We start from the raw sequence: 14,434 nt of genomic DNA, 5'->3' as shown, positions 1-14,434 counted from the left end.
TTTTAAAAATTCATTTACTTATTCATTCACTATGCATTTAGTAAGCAGTTACTGTCCCTTTACTTTGTTCCAAATACTCTGGCAGTAGTGGGAAAAAGAAAGGATCCTTAACCTTTAATAAACTCATGGTATTCTGGAGAAAGATAGAGATTGTAAATGTATCATGATTTGTGTTATTAGTTTTCTAAGTAGCCATCAGTTGAAGTGATAAGATACCACTAGGTCATTTAGGAATTCTAGGACCATCGTTACTAATTTATTTTACCCCAAAATGCAGAGCTTTTTGAAGGTTAGAGGTACCCTCTTCGTTTTTGTATTCTTTTTACTTTTATCACATGAACTTAGCATAGTGCTTGTAAATGATACTAAGAGTCTGGTAAATGAACATCTGCATAAATTATAAAAAATAATTCTGGTGGTATGAAGAATGTGCCGTGTTGGGAAAAGAAAGGAAATTTGGAGAGAGAGAGAGAGAGTTTAATATCTGTAACATTTTAGATGAATATAGGACCTTCCTAATCGAAGCTCTCAGTAAACACGTGTACCTCCTAGACTAGAGTTCAGAGAACAAGTCAAACAGAAGATCAAATTTGATTGTTACTCCCATATAATTTTTTTTTAATAAAGTTTTAATTTAAAAAAATTCAAGGATATTATACCTTGGGAAATGTTCAAACTTAAAAAAATAGTAATCAGGAAAAGTGAAAAGAAAACAAAAGATTAAAATTGTAGAGACAGAAACTAAATGATCAGAAGAGAAAACTAAAAATATCTACAGTATTCTCACATTATTTAAACAACGAGTTATAAGCAGCTCATTTTCTAGAACTGGTTTTGCTTTTGGTTTTTCTTTAAACTTGAAATATTTTGGATAATTATTTGGAAAAATCATTTTCAATGTAAGAAAAAAATGAAAATAGTTATTTTTGTTTTCTCAGGGGTTGATATAGAAGCAGCTCGAAAGGAAGAGGAACGGATAATGCTTAGAGATGCAAGACAGTGGTTGAATAGTGGTCATATAAATGATATCCGACATGCAAAATCTGGAGGTACAGCACTCCATGTGGCAGCTGCCAAAGGCTACACGGAAGTATTAAAGTTAGTACTATTTTTTAGAGTTATTTTTCTACTTTAGTTTTTCTGTATGTCATAATTCTTTGTCTTAAAGTAAATTAAGGTTTTCATACAGCTAATAAAGGAATTACTGTTTGCAGGAAGAAAGAGAAAGCCTGTACTGCTTTTGTTTCTGAAGTTTGTCCTTTCAAATTTTCAGTTTTTTGCTCTTGATTTTCTTAAGCTGAAGTTTTACCATGAGGTGAATTTCAGTGTCATTCAACCATTATATGTTATCTTTTGAACTAATGAGTTAGTAGAGTAATTTTAAGGCTTCCATATTCACTAGTTGAGAGCTTCATATTATTAAATACCTATTTACTAATATAAGTAAGTATTCATCTAAAATACAGTTTCTATTACAGGAACACTAGAACTAAGTTCTAATAGCCTAATATTCAATATTAAGGCATAAGCAGTGTTAACTAAGGCTCTATACTTATCAGCCAATTTCCTTGGATTAGAATTCTTTTACATACTTTTCTAAAGTGTTACTAATGGTATTTGCATAACTTTTTTGCCTGTATGTAAAAGGAATAAGACTAGCTCACAATAACATCTACTTCCTCCCTTCTAATCCATTTGAGTTTCTTAATATTGATACTGTCCTTTATTCCTGCTTATCAGTAAAAACAATGAACTGGATAACCCATTCCCAGATTTCCTACCTTTTTTTCAGTCCGTATACAATTTCAGTAAAATAACCTTCTAGAATTGCTGTTTAGTTTACCTGTCACCATCTGTTTGTAATGTAAAACTTTTTACAGATCTTTTCAAACTGTTACCAAGTCCAAAGTAGATGTAGCTAGTTACCAAAAGAATAGAAAATATCGTAGTATCCATGTAATAAAGTTTAAAAAAAGTTTCTTAAAATTTGTGAGCATATGGATAAGAAATGTACAGAAATGTACTCACTATCTTGCCCATGTAATTGTAACTCCTCTGTACAGTATTTTCACAATAAATAAATAAATAAATAAAAATTTGTGAGCATAATTTCTAAATGTGACAAAGGCTTAGTGAGGCATAATAATGGAAAGTTATCCAATTCTTCATTGTATTAAAAAATATCCCTTTTCAAAGCCAGATACCAGTGGCTCACATCTGTAATCCTATCTACTCAGGAGGTTGAGATCTGAGAATTGTGATTCAAAGCCAGCCCGGGCAGGAAAGTTTGTGAGACTTACCTCCAGTAAACTGCAGAAAACGAGGTGGCGCTGTGGCTCAAGAGGTAGGGCACTAGCCTTGAGCTGAAGAGCTGAGGCCCAGCACCCAGGCCCAGCATTCAAGCCCCACGACCAAACAAAAAAATATATAAATAAATAAATAAATTTATCTAGCTTGTTGATGGTTTTTTGTAATATCTTTTTACTGATGCAAAAAAATTACACTGTTTCTTTCAATATATGTTTAATTTTGTTTCATTTTGAATACTATTGTTTTGTTTGAGAATTTCTATGATAAACTATAAATGTTGATGAAAGTTTTTATAGACCAGTTTTGTTTTTGTTGTTGTTATTATTTTGGTTGGTCATGGCCCTTGAACTTGGGGCCTAGACATTGTCCCTGAGCTCTCTTGCTCAAGGCTAGGCTCTATCAGTTTGTGCCACAACTCCACTTGCGGGGGGGGGGGGGGCGCGGGGCGGGGGGAGAACTAGGGAGGAGAATCTTATTTGGAGGTAAGGGTCTCATGAACTTTCCTGCTTGGGCTGGCTTTAAATAGCAGTCCTCAGCTTCCTGAATAGCAAGGATTATAGATGTGAGTGTGTGAATCAGTGTTAGGCCAAACCAAAAAGACTTAATAAAATCATCAGGAATTAATTAAAACTGCTTCTTTTTGTCAGTGACTCAAGAGCCTCTTTTTCTGGGTGATTTTTTTCTGTTGTTCCCAGTTAATTCACTGAGAATTTGATCTCTAAAGAAATGTGTTACAAGCCGGGTGCTGGTGTCTCACGCCTGTAATCCTAGCTACTCAGGAGGCTGAGATCTGAGGATCACAGTTCAAAGCCAGCCCGGGCAGGAGGGACCGTGAGACTCCTATCTCCAATAAAACCACCTGAAAACCAGAAGTGGAGCTGTAGCTCAAGTGGTAGAGCGCTCGCCATGAGCTGAAGAGCTAAGGGACAATGCCCAGGCCCAGAGTTCAAGTCCCACGACCGACCCCCCCAAAAAAAAAAATGTGTTACAGATTTTAGTTAAACTGGTAAAATACTATTGATTGTTCGTTAATTTCTGGATTTTAATGATTATCTCATTGTAATTTCTTTAGACTTTTAATACAGGCAGGCTATGATGTTAATATTAAAGATTATGATGGCTGGACACCTCTTCATGCTGCAGCTCACTGGGGTAAAGAAGAAGCATGTCGAATTTTAGTGGACAATCTGTGTGATATGGAGATGGTCAACAAAGTGGTAGGCTTTTAAATTTTATATTTTAAATATTTTAATTTTAGAAAAAATCTTACTACTGTTATATAATTATATTTTTATCAGCTGTATAAAACAGTATTTTGTTCATCATTCATTGACTATTAATTGTTTAATCTTTTCAGCTCCCAAATGAGATAGTTCTGGCTTTATTCTGCAAAGAAAATAATTACATTATCACACAACTAGGAACACTGGGTACTTGTAGTGATTCTAGGAGTTTATAGGTTAAGAAAATTGTGCATTTTCATATGTATGTTTTTTTGACATAACTGAGTTGGAATACTTACAGAAGAATGTTCCTGATTTTCTTTAGCTGATATTCTTATTAATCTGTTCATAGGTACATGAAAAGGTAGTGAGATGAGAAAGGTAAAATGTATACAGTTTTATAACAAGTACAGTGCAACCTTTCTTAAGTTTTGCATATGAGAAAACAGTTTAGTGAATTAACTAGTTAACATTTCACAATTAGGGTAAAGGAAGAAACAAATAAATGTCATACAAATGTTTCTCAGAAAATCATAAAAAGATTCAAAATATCAAGTCTATTATTAGATTAGACTTTTCTTCTCTACTCCTTTTGAAATACTATTGGTCATGTTACCAGAGTAGCCAATTTTCTTGCTAGTCTCATCCTTACCCAGGTTAGTAAATAAATTGCATTTACCAACTGTTAAGAGCTCAAAACATATGTGCTCTAGTGAGCTTAATTATTTGTAGCTTAGAGTAAATATGGCATACCATAGATGCCTAGGATTTGGCTATGAATAAATGATTGACGATTGAGGGTAACAATGCAGATTATGCCCTAGCTGCTGACATAAAGAGATAAGAAGGCCTCTGACCTCTTTTGCCATATGTAATTTCATAATTGATCCTAAGGTACATTTTGTGTAAGAAATGTGCAGCCAAGAAAAGGATAAGATGTAATGAAAGATCTTCAAAGTCAAGGGAAATGTTTGAGGATGATTCTTCTTAAATTAGAGATTTGTACTTATAAGTACAGTTTTCTGTTTGAAGTTTCAGCAGCTTGCTTTCTCTTATTTCTAATTACAATAACTTTGTAATCAATAGACAAATAAATGTTAGCACTATTTAATTGTAATTTCAAATTAAACGCCAGATGATTTTAGGTAGAATTCATGTTTCATTTGTTTCTATGTAGAAATTCTCCTTGCAATTATGATATTTCTCAAGAAATCAGTGGATACCTATTAACCTCTGAATTCTGATCTCCTCTATTCCTGCCTTTTCCTTTTTTCTTTTATTGTACAGAGGGGTTACAGTTACATAGGTCAGGTAATGAATACATTTCTCTTTGAACAGTGTCACCTCTTCCCTCATTTTTTCAGAATTTTTCAATGACCCAAGCCCCTTATCCTACTGGTGGTGCTGATAAAGTGATTAATTTAATAATCATGGCTTTCAGATAAAGCCCCCCCAAAAAGACTTGTTAATTGAAATTATTTTCCAAAAAGATGCTATTTCTAGTTTAAGCATGCTAGGTTTTCTAGCTGAATAAATATTCTGCAGAAATATACAAAAGGTAAAGTATATATGAGAAAAATCACTTTATGGCTACATTTGGTCTGTAATTGATCCATAGGTACATCATAATTATGCACTAGAATAGAGCACATACAAAATTATTTTAGCATCGCAGGGTTTTTTTTTTTTGTTTATTTATTACAATGATAGCAACTCTTTATGTGTCCCTGGATTTGTTGTTTATTTTATTTTATTTTTTTAAATACGAATCCTGTGGCTTGAACTTAGGGCCTTAACACTGTTCCTGAGCTTTTGCCCAAGGCTAACACTTTACCTTTGAGCCATAGCTCCACTTCCATCTTTTTTGGTGATTTAATGGAGATAAGAGTCTCATTAACTTTTCTGTCCTGGCTGGCTTCCATCTTTAATCCTAAAATTTAAACCTCCTTGAGTAGCTAGGATTACAGGCATGAGCCACCAGTACCCAGCATCCCCCTCCATTTATAACCTTACCACTTTACTCTGTCATTTTAGTGGATTGATCATAGAGAGGATTGTGCCTCAAAATTACCTTGAATTTGACAGTATTCAACCTTTTGTCTACACATATTATCTAATGCTACCCTTCTAATAACCATATGAAGTTTTTTAAGTATTTTGCAGAGAAGTTGAGTGATTTCAAAGTCCTAATAGTGAAAGTTTTTTTCTTTTTTCTCCTGTTTTTTTGTAGTTTTATTTATGAAAACATTTTACATAAGTCAATCCTTACCAATTAATTGTGTAAGCCTGCCTGAACTTATTATTTTATTCCTTCATTAGTACTTTTGGCTTAAAAATACTATTTTTTTCATCATCACTTTTGATGAATTCATTAATAATAGGAAACATGACTTGAGGAAATAATGTATAGCATCGAAAATATATAAAATCCTTTAGAAAATATGAAAGTTTATATGAAAAGTGAAGAAATCTTCTGGAAAATAGGTATTTAGAGATTTTTGCCTCATTTTTATTTGCAAACTGTCAAACACATTTACTATCATTTTATCTTACAAATTGGTAGTGATTTGAAACAATGGTTTTTATCTCATTTTTTTAACTGACTAAAAGAAATTACTTTAGTAAAATGTATCTAAATATTACATACTTTAATATTAACAATAGTGCTTTTCTACTTGGAATTTTTTTTAATTTAATATTATTGTCAAGATGGTGGTTCCAACCCAGAAGCCCCTCAGTAGATGAATGGATCAAGAAAATGTGGTATATATACACAATGGAATTCTATGCCTCCATCAGAAAGAATGACATTTCCCCATTTGTTAGGAAATGGAAAGGCTTGGAAAAAATTATATTAAGTGAAGTAAGCCAGGCCCAAAGAAACATAGGTCCCATGGTTTCCCTTATTTGCAATATCTAGTATAGGTATGAGTCAAGCGGAAAAGATCAGATAATGTGATGTTAGGAAAACGAACCCTTAAATATGTATTTTAATGTTTTCGTTTCTTTCATGCATGTGTTTCTAACGCATTTATAAGATTATTTCTTTGTTGCTTTGTATGTCCCTCCCCCACAGTGTAACCCCCGCTTTCACTTTATTTGATGTCAGTATAACATGTGGAGGAGAGGGGGACAAACAAGTCGTTTAAGGATTCAGGTGGACCTGTTGTAACAAGGAGAATTACAAAATGTCATGTCAAAGCAAGCTTTACAATGTCGGAGTGGGGGGGGAGGGGGGTATGATTGGGTGGGGGGGAGGGGGGAGGCTGGGAAGGGAGGTGAAGGGTAAACAAAGGAGGAGGCTGCAATGCTTGGTAAGAAATGTATGCATTATCCTGCCAATGTAATTGTAACCCCTCTGTACAGTATGTTCTCAAATAAAATAAAATTAAAAAAAAATAAAAGATGGAGGTTCCTCAAAAGACTCCACATAGAGCTCCCCTATCCCACTTTTGGGCATTTACCCAGATGATCACAAACAAGACCATACTAAAGCTACCAGCACAACTATGTTTATTGTAGCATAGCTAAGATATGGAACCAACCCAGATGCCCCTCAGTAGATGAATGGATCAAGAAAGTATGGTATATATACGCTGACACCTAGGGGCTTAGGCTCATATCATCAGAAGTTAGGTTTTCTCATTTGTATAATGAAAATCATAATAACCCCTTGGTCTCATCAACTATACAAGACAATGTCTATAAAAGCAATTCATTTAGAATAAATGAGCTAAGAAAAATGGCTCTAGTGTATTTATAGGTTAATGGTTTTACTGAATTGACTTTTTAAGGAAGTCCTAGGAGCGTTTTTTTTTTTTTAACTCTTAAATGGTTAGTTTGAAGGTCTCACTCCTCATCATTGTATTCTCAGTTGTTTGCTGCTTTCACGTGATTCAGTAATTCTATAAGCAGTGCAGCCAAGAAAATGAAAATTGTTTGCACAGAAATTTGTACATCCAGTACATAGCAACATTCTTATAGGCATAAAGTAAAAGTTCACCTGTTCATGAAATTAGAAAAATGTTTGTCATTCAGTGGACTCTTATTTGTCAATAAAGATGAGTGAAGAAGTTATATCATAGTGTGAATGAGCCTTAAAACATTCAAAGTGATAGAAGTGTATATTGTAAGATTCCACTTAGATGAAATGTACAACATAGTAAGCAAATATATGGAGACAAAGTAGGTTAGTTATTGCCTTGGTCTAGGGTGAATGAGAAAATGGGAGGGAGAGTATCTGCTCAAGGACATGAGAGGATGAAAATTTTTTAAATTTCTTATGGTAGTTGTTGTCCTACTGTGTCTATACTTAGAACATTGACTCATATTGTTTAGAAATGAATGACTGAGGTGAGTGAATGAGCATTCTCATCTGCTTCTTTCTCACCTGGATCTCTCATACATGCTTTCGGAATTGATGTATCATGTGATCTAAATTTCCATTAAAAATGCTACCTAACTTTTCCCCACATAATCATTCTGAATTACTGTAACATTTTATGATTTATTGTCTCTTTAACATCACTGCCTTTATTTTCTGTGTAGGGCCAAACAGCCTTTGATGTAGCAGATGAAGACATTTTAGGATATTTAGAAGAGTTGCAAAAGAAACAAAATCTGGTATGTTTGATGAATGCCTAAATCTTGCCTATATGGATGAATTCTCTTAATACTTTTGCATTTCACACACTTAAAAAGCACTTTTACGGAGTTTTGTACTTTTTTGTTTTAAATTATTCCTAGCAATTATGTTAAATAACAGTGGAAGACTGTAAATGAGTAGTGATGATACTTAACCTTTAATGTTTCCTATCCTTAATGCTATTTCTTCACAAAATGGATAACTGTAATATGTATATTCTCAAGACTATCATGTATTTGTAACTTTATAAGCAAAGTTACTTAGAAGGTATAAACTGTAAAATCCCAGACTTCTAATAGCAAACATATAAGGACTTAAATAACGAAGAAACAAATATAAGTAAAATGCCATTAGCCAGCCAGGTGCCAGTGGCTCAAGCCTCAGAAGGCTGAGATTTAAGGATTGCTGTAAGACTCTTATCTCTAGTTAACCACAGAAAAAGCAGGAAATAGTACTGTGGCTCAAGTGGTAGAGTGCTAGCTTGAGCAAAAGACAGCTCAGAGACAGTGCCCAGGCCCAGAATTCAAGCTCAAGGAATGGCGGAAAAAAAAAAAAAAAGCCATTAGCCATCCTAATTAGATAATGGGTCTTTACTATTTGGAGGGATATAAAAAGTTCAACTTGGTTTGGCTTAGAGCTTTTTACTAATCTAGTCTTTTTTCTTTGCTCAGATTTTTTTCTTGGCAGTGAAAGTTTAAATCATTTATCTGCTTTTACATTAGGGTTTAGATACTCATGTTATTTTAAAGTACGTTTTACCTATTAATAATATTCCTATTTTCCTCTGTATGACTTTATATAAAGCTCCATAGTGAAAAACGGGATAAGAAGTCTCCACTGATTGAATCGACTGCAAATATGGATAATAATCAATCACAGAAGACCTTTAAAAAGTAAGTAAAATGTGAAAATCAGATTTTGTTAGTGCTGCAGATCTGAAGGAAACTGTGTTCACACATTTTATGTGTTTAAAATAATTTGAATGCTGTTTTCCTTTCACAGTAAAGAGACACTGATAATTGAACCAGAGAAAAATGCTTCACGTATTGAATCTCTGGAACAAGAGAAGGTTGATGATGAAGAAGAAGGAAAGAAAGATGAATCTAGCTGTTCTAGTGAAGAAGATGAGGAAGATGACTCAGAATCAGAAGCTGAAACAGGTGAAAACTTGAAGGATAAATTAATTTCTGTTGCATTTTATTTTTTTTTAAGTAATAAAAGAACAGGCCTGGTTTTTAAGCTTTTCAGATAGGTTTGGTACTTTTTTTCAGTTACCTTCTAAACCATTCAGTGAATATTAGTGAATTGTATATCTGATAATCACCTGGAGGCTCTTGTATTCCTTTACTCATTGCGGACCTATATTTTAGATTTGAAGGTGTGGAGGCTTCTGAGACTCCCTTACTCCCGTAAGGATTCTCGTACATGGGACAGATAGACTCTGAATAACTTACCAGCAATTGAAGATGTTCCTACTGCTGCTTTCTGGGGCCCAAAATCTTAGGAAGGTGGTCCCAGCAGCATTCCAATTTCTCCTTTAAGAAATGATAAGTAGGAGCTGAGTCAGATGTTTTCCTGTGAGGATGTTGAGAAATATGTATGTGTAGAAATATATATATAATGTAAAAAAAAAAAAACCTATTCAGCCTATTAAGACTTAATAGTTGTTGTTTTCATGTTATTTACCATGTTTTCTTTTACCAAAATTTAATAATTTAATTTCCTTTCTTCTTTTCAAAACACCGTCATTATCATTAGTTTTCTCTGTAATCTTCTAGCCTTTACATGTAATCTACAGCTTTTCTGATTCTGTGTTTAATTCTATATTCTAGGAATTGTTATGTATCTGCTTCTTTTCACTAAAAATTTAATGTTTAGGTTCACCTATGAGTGAACCTATTTCAATGTAATTTATCCCTGTAGCTGTTACTTAGTATTTCATCAAATATACATTTCCCTTCTAACCCTTTTTTGCTTGTTATTTCTAATATAATACACATTTTAAAAGCCTAGACTAGCCTGTACAGCAATCCTAATTACCTCCTACATAGCTGGAATAACAGGCATGCACCACCACATCCAGCTTACTGGTGGGAGTAGTGTCTCACTAAATCTTTTTCCCAGCTGACCCTGAACATCAAGCCACTTTGGATACCTACTCATGAATAGCTGGGATTACAGGCACGAGCCACTTGTCTTTTGTGTTTATATGCAAGAGATTTTCTAATGTACTTAGAAATTGAATCATTTAGTCACAAGATGCATACATTTTCAGTTTTCATAGATACTATCAAATTATTTTATAAAAATGACTAACAATTTATATTTCTTTACTTTTTGCTACTAAGGTTGTAGCTTCTTTGTTTCTCTTGGTTGTATGTTTTTATAGATTTTTGTAGACTAGTTGCTTTTATTGAATAACATTTTTTAATCTGTATCAGAATAGCTCAAAATTCTGAATTAAATGAAATAGTAATATTTTCATGTTTTAAATTTAAAAACTATCATTTCAACAGATTTTATCAGGAAAAAATATTCTATTTCTATTAATATTTTTGGTCATTGAAAAACTTTTTATCAGGACGAATTTGGAGGTCATTGGTAAACCAAAATGTGTTTTGTTTTTTACATTTTCTTTTCTTTTTTGGTTGGTCGTCGGGCCTGAACTCTAGGCCTGGGCACTGTCCCTCAGCTCTTCAGCTCAAGACTAGCGCTCTACCACTAGAGCCACAGCACCACTTCTGGCTTTTTCTGCTTATGTGGTGCTGAGGAATCGAACCTAGGCCCTCATGCATGCAAGGCAAGCGCTCTACCACTGAGCCACCTTTCCAGCCCATTTTCTTACATTTTCTAAATTATTCCCATTCCAACAATTCTTTTCTGTAAAACACAGTCTGAAATAACTAGTAGCTAAATTATAGTCATTTAAGAGACTTAAATTTTACTTCATTGCTTTCATATTGTTTGGTTACATGATCCTATTATATCCTTTGGGATGATCATGTAAGGGAAATTGGGAACTAGAGAGATAGCTAGTCAATTAATGTCAAAATGTGTTTGAATAGCATGCTAATTAATATATCTAATTATAAAAGCAAATTATATGCAAATCTGCATATATAATATTTAGGAACAAGAACTGATCCATTCATGCAAGTAAGTATATATTGCCTAACTTATTTAACTTGAAATTTCTTATCTATAAAATCAAGAAAATTGCTTTCAGGCACCCATGGCTCAGGCCTATAATCCTAGCTTCTTAGGAAGCTGAGGATCCTAGCTACTTTTCCAGCCCAGGCAGGAAAATCTCCTGGTCTACTACCAAAAAGCTTGAAGTAGAGGTGTGGCTCAAGTGTAGAGCAGTAGTCTTGAGCACAAAAATGCTGAAGGGTAAGCTAGGCCTTGACTTGAAGTCCCATGACTAGCACAAAAAGAAAAAAAAGAAAAAAGATCACTGCTTTCTCTGGATACTATATACTGCATTGTAGTGTTAGCTCCTATAATTTGTAAAATTGAAGTATTTATTAATCTAAATAATATCAGTGTACATATTTACCTAACAGCATTTAAATTTGCGCCATTTCCTTAGGTAATGCAAAAACTATCATGAGATAATGTCATTAGTATTGATATATTTCTCCCTCCCCCCGCCATCCCCGACTGGGGCTTGAACTTGGGGCCTGGGCACTGTCTCTGAGCCTCTTTTTATTCAAGGCTAGCACTCTACTACTTGAGCTACAGCACCACTTCCCAACTTTTTCTGAGTAGTTTATTGGAGCTAAGAGTCTCATGGACCTTCCTGACCAGACTGGCTTTGAACTGTGAGCCTCAGATCTCAGCCTCCTGAGTAGTTAGGATTACAGGCGTGAGCCACCAGCACCCGGCAACACACTTATTTTTGCAAATATTTGAAGGTACTGTTATGCACTCAGTGTCCTTCATGAGAAACAGGCCATGATTTTTAGTGTAGTTAAAGCATAATATTATAAATCAAACCATATATTCCCCTACCCAAAAAACTCAGGACTGGCATCCAGATCTCCTAATTCATATGCCAAGTCCTTTGTTACTGAGTGTGATAAAATGTAAGAAATAGAAGTTCAGGCATTTCCTTAGAAGATTTCTGATTTTTTAAAGTTTTTTTTTTCATTATTATAAAAGTGATATGCAGAAGGGTTACAGTTATACATGTCAGATAATGACCACACTTCTTTTTTGACAGTCTCACCCTTTCCCTCACTCTTTCCTAATTTTTCCCTCTTGGTTTAGAATATATTTTTATTACCTTTAAGTAGTTGTACAAAGGAGTTGCCATTTAACAAGGCAATTTATGAATACAATTCATGTTGATCAATGTCACTTTTTCATCATTGTTCCTCACCCCTTTTAAGAAAAGCTCAATTTTCTTGATTTTATAGGATAGATATTGAATTTTATGGCTATATTCTGCCCCCTTTTCCTCTTTTCATTTGTCTACACCCTTTCCCTGAAACCTACTCCCCTTTCCAGTAGGGGAGTGCAATACCATTTGTTAGTATTTTTTTGTTGGACTGTGAGCCTTTTTCTAAGGCTACTGTGTTTCCGTTAATACATTTGTGTATACTTGCATACCACCATAAGTGTTTACTTATTTATTTGTAAATTCTAGCTTCCACATATGAGAGAAAACATGCATCCTTTTTCTCTCTAGGCCTGACTAACTTCATTTAACATGTTTTTTCCCCTAGGGTTTTTTTTTTTTCCCCTAGGTTCTTCCACTTCCTTGCAAATGGTTCAATATCATTCTTTAATGGATTAGTAAAATTCCACTCTATATCTACAATGATTTTTTTGATCCATTTGTCATCTAGGCTGATTTCATATTTTGTTTATAGTGAATAGTGCTGCAACCAACATTATAATAGACCTTTATATACATAAATTTACTGCTCAATCATAGATGAGGAGCTATTTTAAATAAACAAGAGACATTAACCTTAGGCCGGCCAGTGTTATCACTAACTGGTAAATTCCCTGACAGCTTTTGGTTGAAATGTTGGTGATTATGACATGAGAAAAGTTGGGCTGTCTCAGCTGGATAGTTTTTTAAACTCTGATATTCTATAAATAATAATTCTATAACTATATCAGATTGCCTTGTATTGGTTCCTAAGATTTATACATATCAGTTATTCTCTGCTTAGTTTCTCTCAGACTTCACATGTTCCTCTGAGGCTTTGTACTTTATCATTTTGTTCTTCTTGCTTATGCTGAGGTGTACCAGGAAAATTGACCATACCAACAGTTGTATCATGTAAATACTATGGCTTCTACTTTCAATATTTTCAATATCAACAAAGGTTTATCATACCTAGTTGGGTGGCAAACCTGAAAAAGCAACCCCTTCTGCTGTAAAATTATCTCCTTGGGAAACTGTTTGACATGAAAACTGCTTTTCATTAAATTCTTTTATAAATAACTATCAAGCCCATTATTTTTAATACCCTTTCTCTTGTAAAATAGGTGAAAATGGAAACTCGATCAAATATTTTAATTGTTTCCAAATGATCTATAAATTTCAGAGGTGGCAGGAAAAAATGGTGTGACTTTGCATTTGTGGTTTCATTTCCCCTCTCTAGAAGTAAGGTTTTTTTTAAATTATTCATTAAAATCAAATAAAGGGCCTTCAACAGTATTTCCTAAAATAAATAACCATCAACCATGCAAAGTAGCTTATAACTAGTCTCAGCTACTACAGAGGTAGAGATCAAGAAAATTGTGGTTGAAGGGCCAGTCTAGGCAAGAAGTTAATGAGATTTCCATCTCAACAAGCCATCTGTAACTCCATGTACTTGGGATGTCAGTCTTACTCAGAAGAATCACAGTCCAAGATGGACGTTGGGCAAACACACAAGACCTTACAAAAATACTAAAAGCAAAAAAGGAATGTAAGCATGGGGTCAAGTACTAAAACACCTGCCTAGCACATGCAGGGTACTCAGTTCATACTCAGTGCCTTCCAAACCAAACCAAAGTTTTAGATCACCAATAATACTGTTTATCATTAGGAACTTTTATAGTTAGCTATTTTAATTTTTGTTACATTGCTTTTATGCATTCAAATTTAAATCTTAAACTCTTTGAATTTTAGTTTGTATTTCATTTTCCTGAGTTTTGTTTTCACAATATGAGAGTTTGAACTCAAGCCTTGTACTCGCTAACTAGATCTAAATTACTTGAGCCACATTTGAGCCTTTTTTGCTTTAGTTATTTCTGA

At 33.9% G+C, this 14,434-nt stretch overlaps 1 protein-coding gene across 3 annotated transcripts in view; it reads left to right on the top strand.

Moving 5' to 3' along the window:
- The window catches only part of LOC138811994 (protein phosphatase 1 regulatory subunit 12A), a 111,879-nt gene that overhangs the window by 58,722 nt on the left and 38,723 nt on the right, over nt 1–14,434 (top strand). For all 3 annotated transcript variants that reach the window (XM_069999950.1, XM_069999948.1, XM_069999949.1), the window contains exons 4-8: nt 939–1,098; nt 3,383–3,527; nt 8,082–8,156; nt 8,983–9,071; nt 9,181–9,338. In XM_069999950.1, coding sequence (XP_069856051.1) covers nt 939–1,098; nt 3,383–3,527; nt 8,082–8,156; nt 8,983–9,071; nt 9,181–9,338 — 627 coding nt within the window. The remainder of the gene's footprint in view (nt 1–938; nt 1,099–3,382; nt 3,528–8,081; nt 8,157–8,982; nt 9,072–9,180; nt 9,339–14,434) is intronic.

The sequence above is a fragment of the Dipodomys merriami genome, unplaced genomic scaffold (genome assembly GCF_024711535.1).
Source record: "Dipodomys merriami isolate MVZ:Mamm:240054 unplaced genomic scaffold, mDipMer1.0.p SCAF_555, whole genome shotgun sequence".
NCBI lineage: Eukaryota > Metazoa > Chordata > Mammalia > Rodentia > Heteromyidae > Dipodomys > Dipodomys merriami.
Note: the sequence above shows the minus strand (reverse complement) of the source record. Positions and strands in the feature narration are given on the sequence as shown.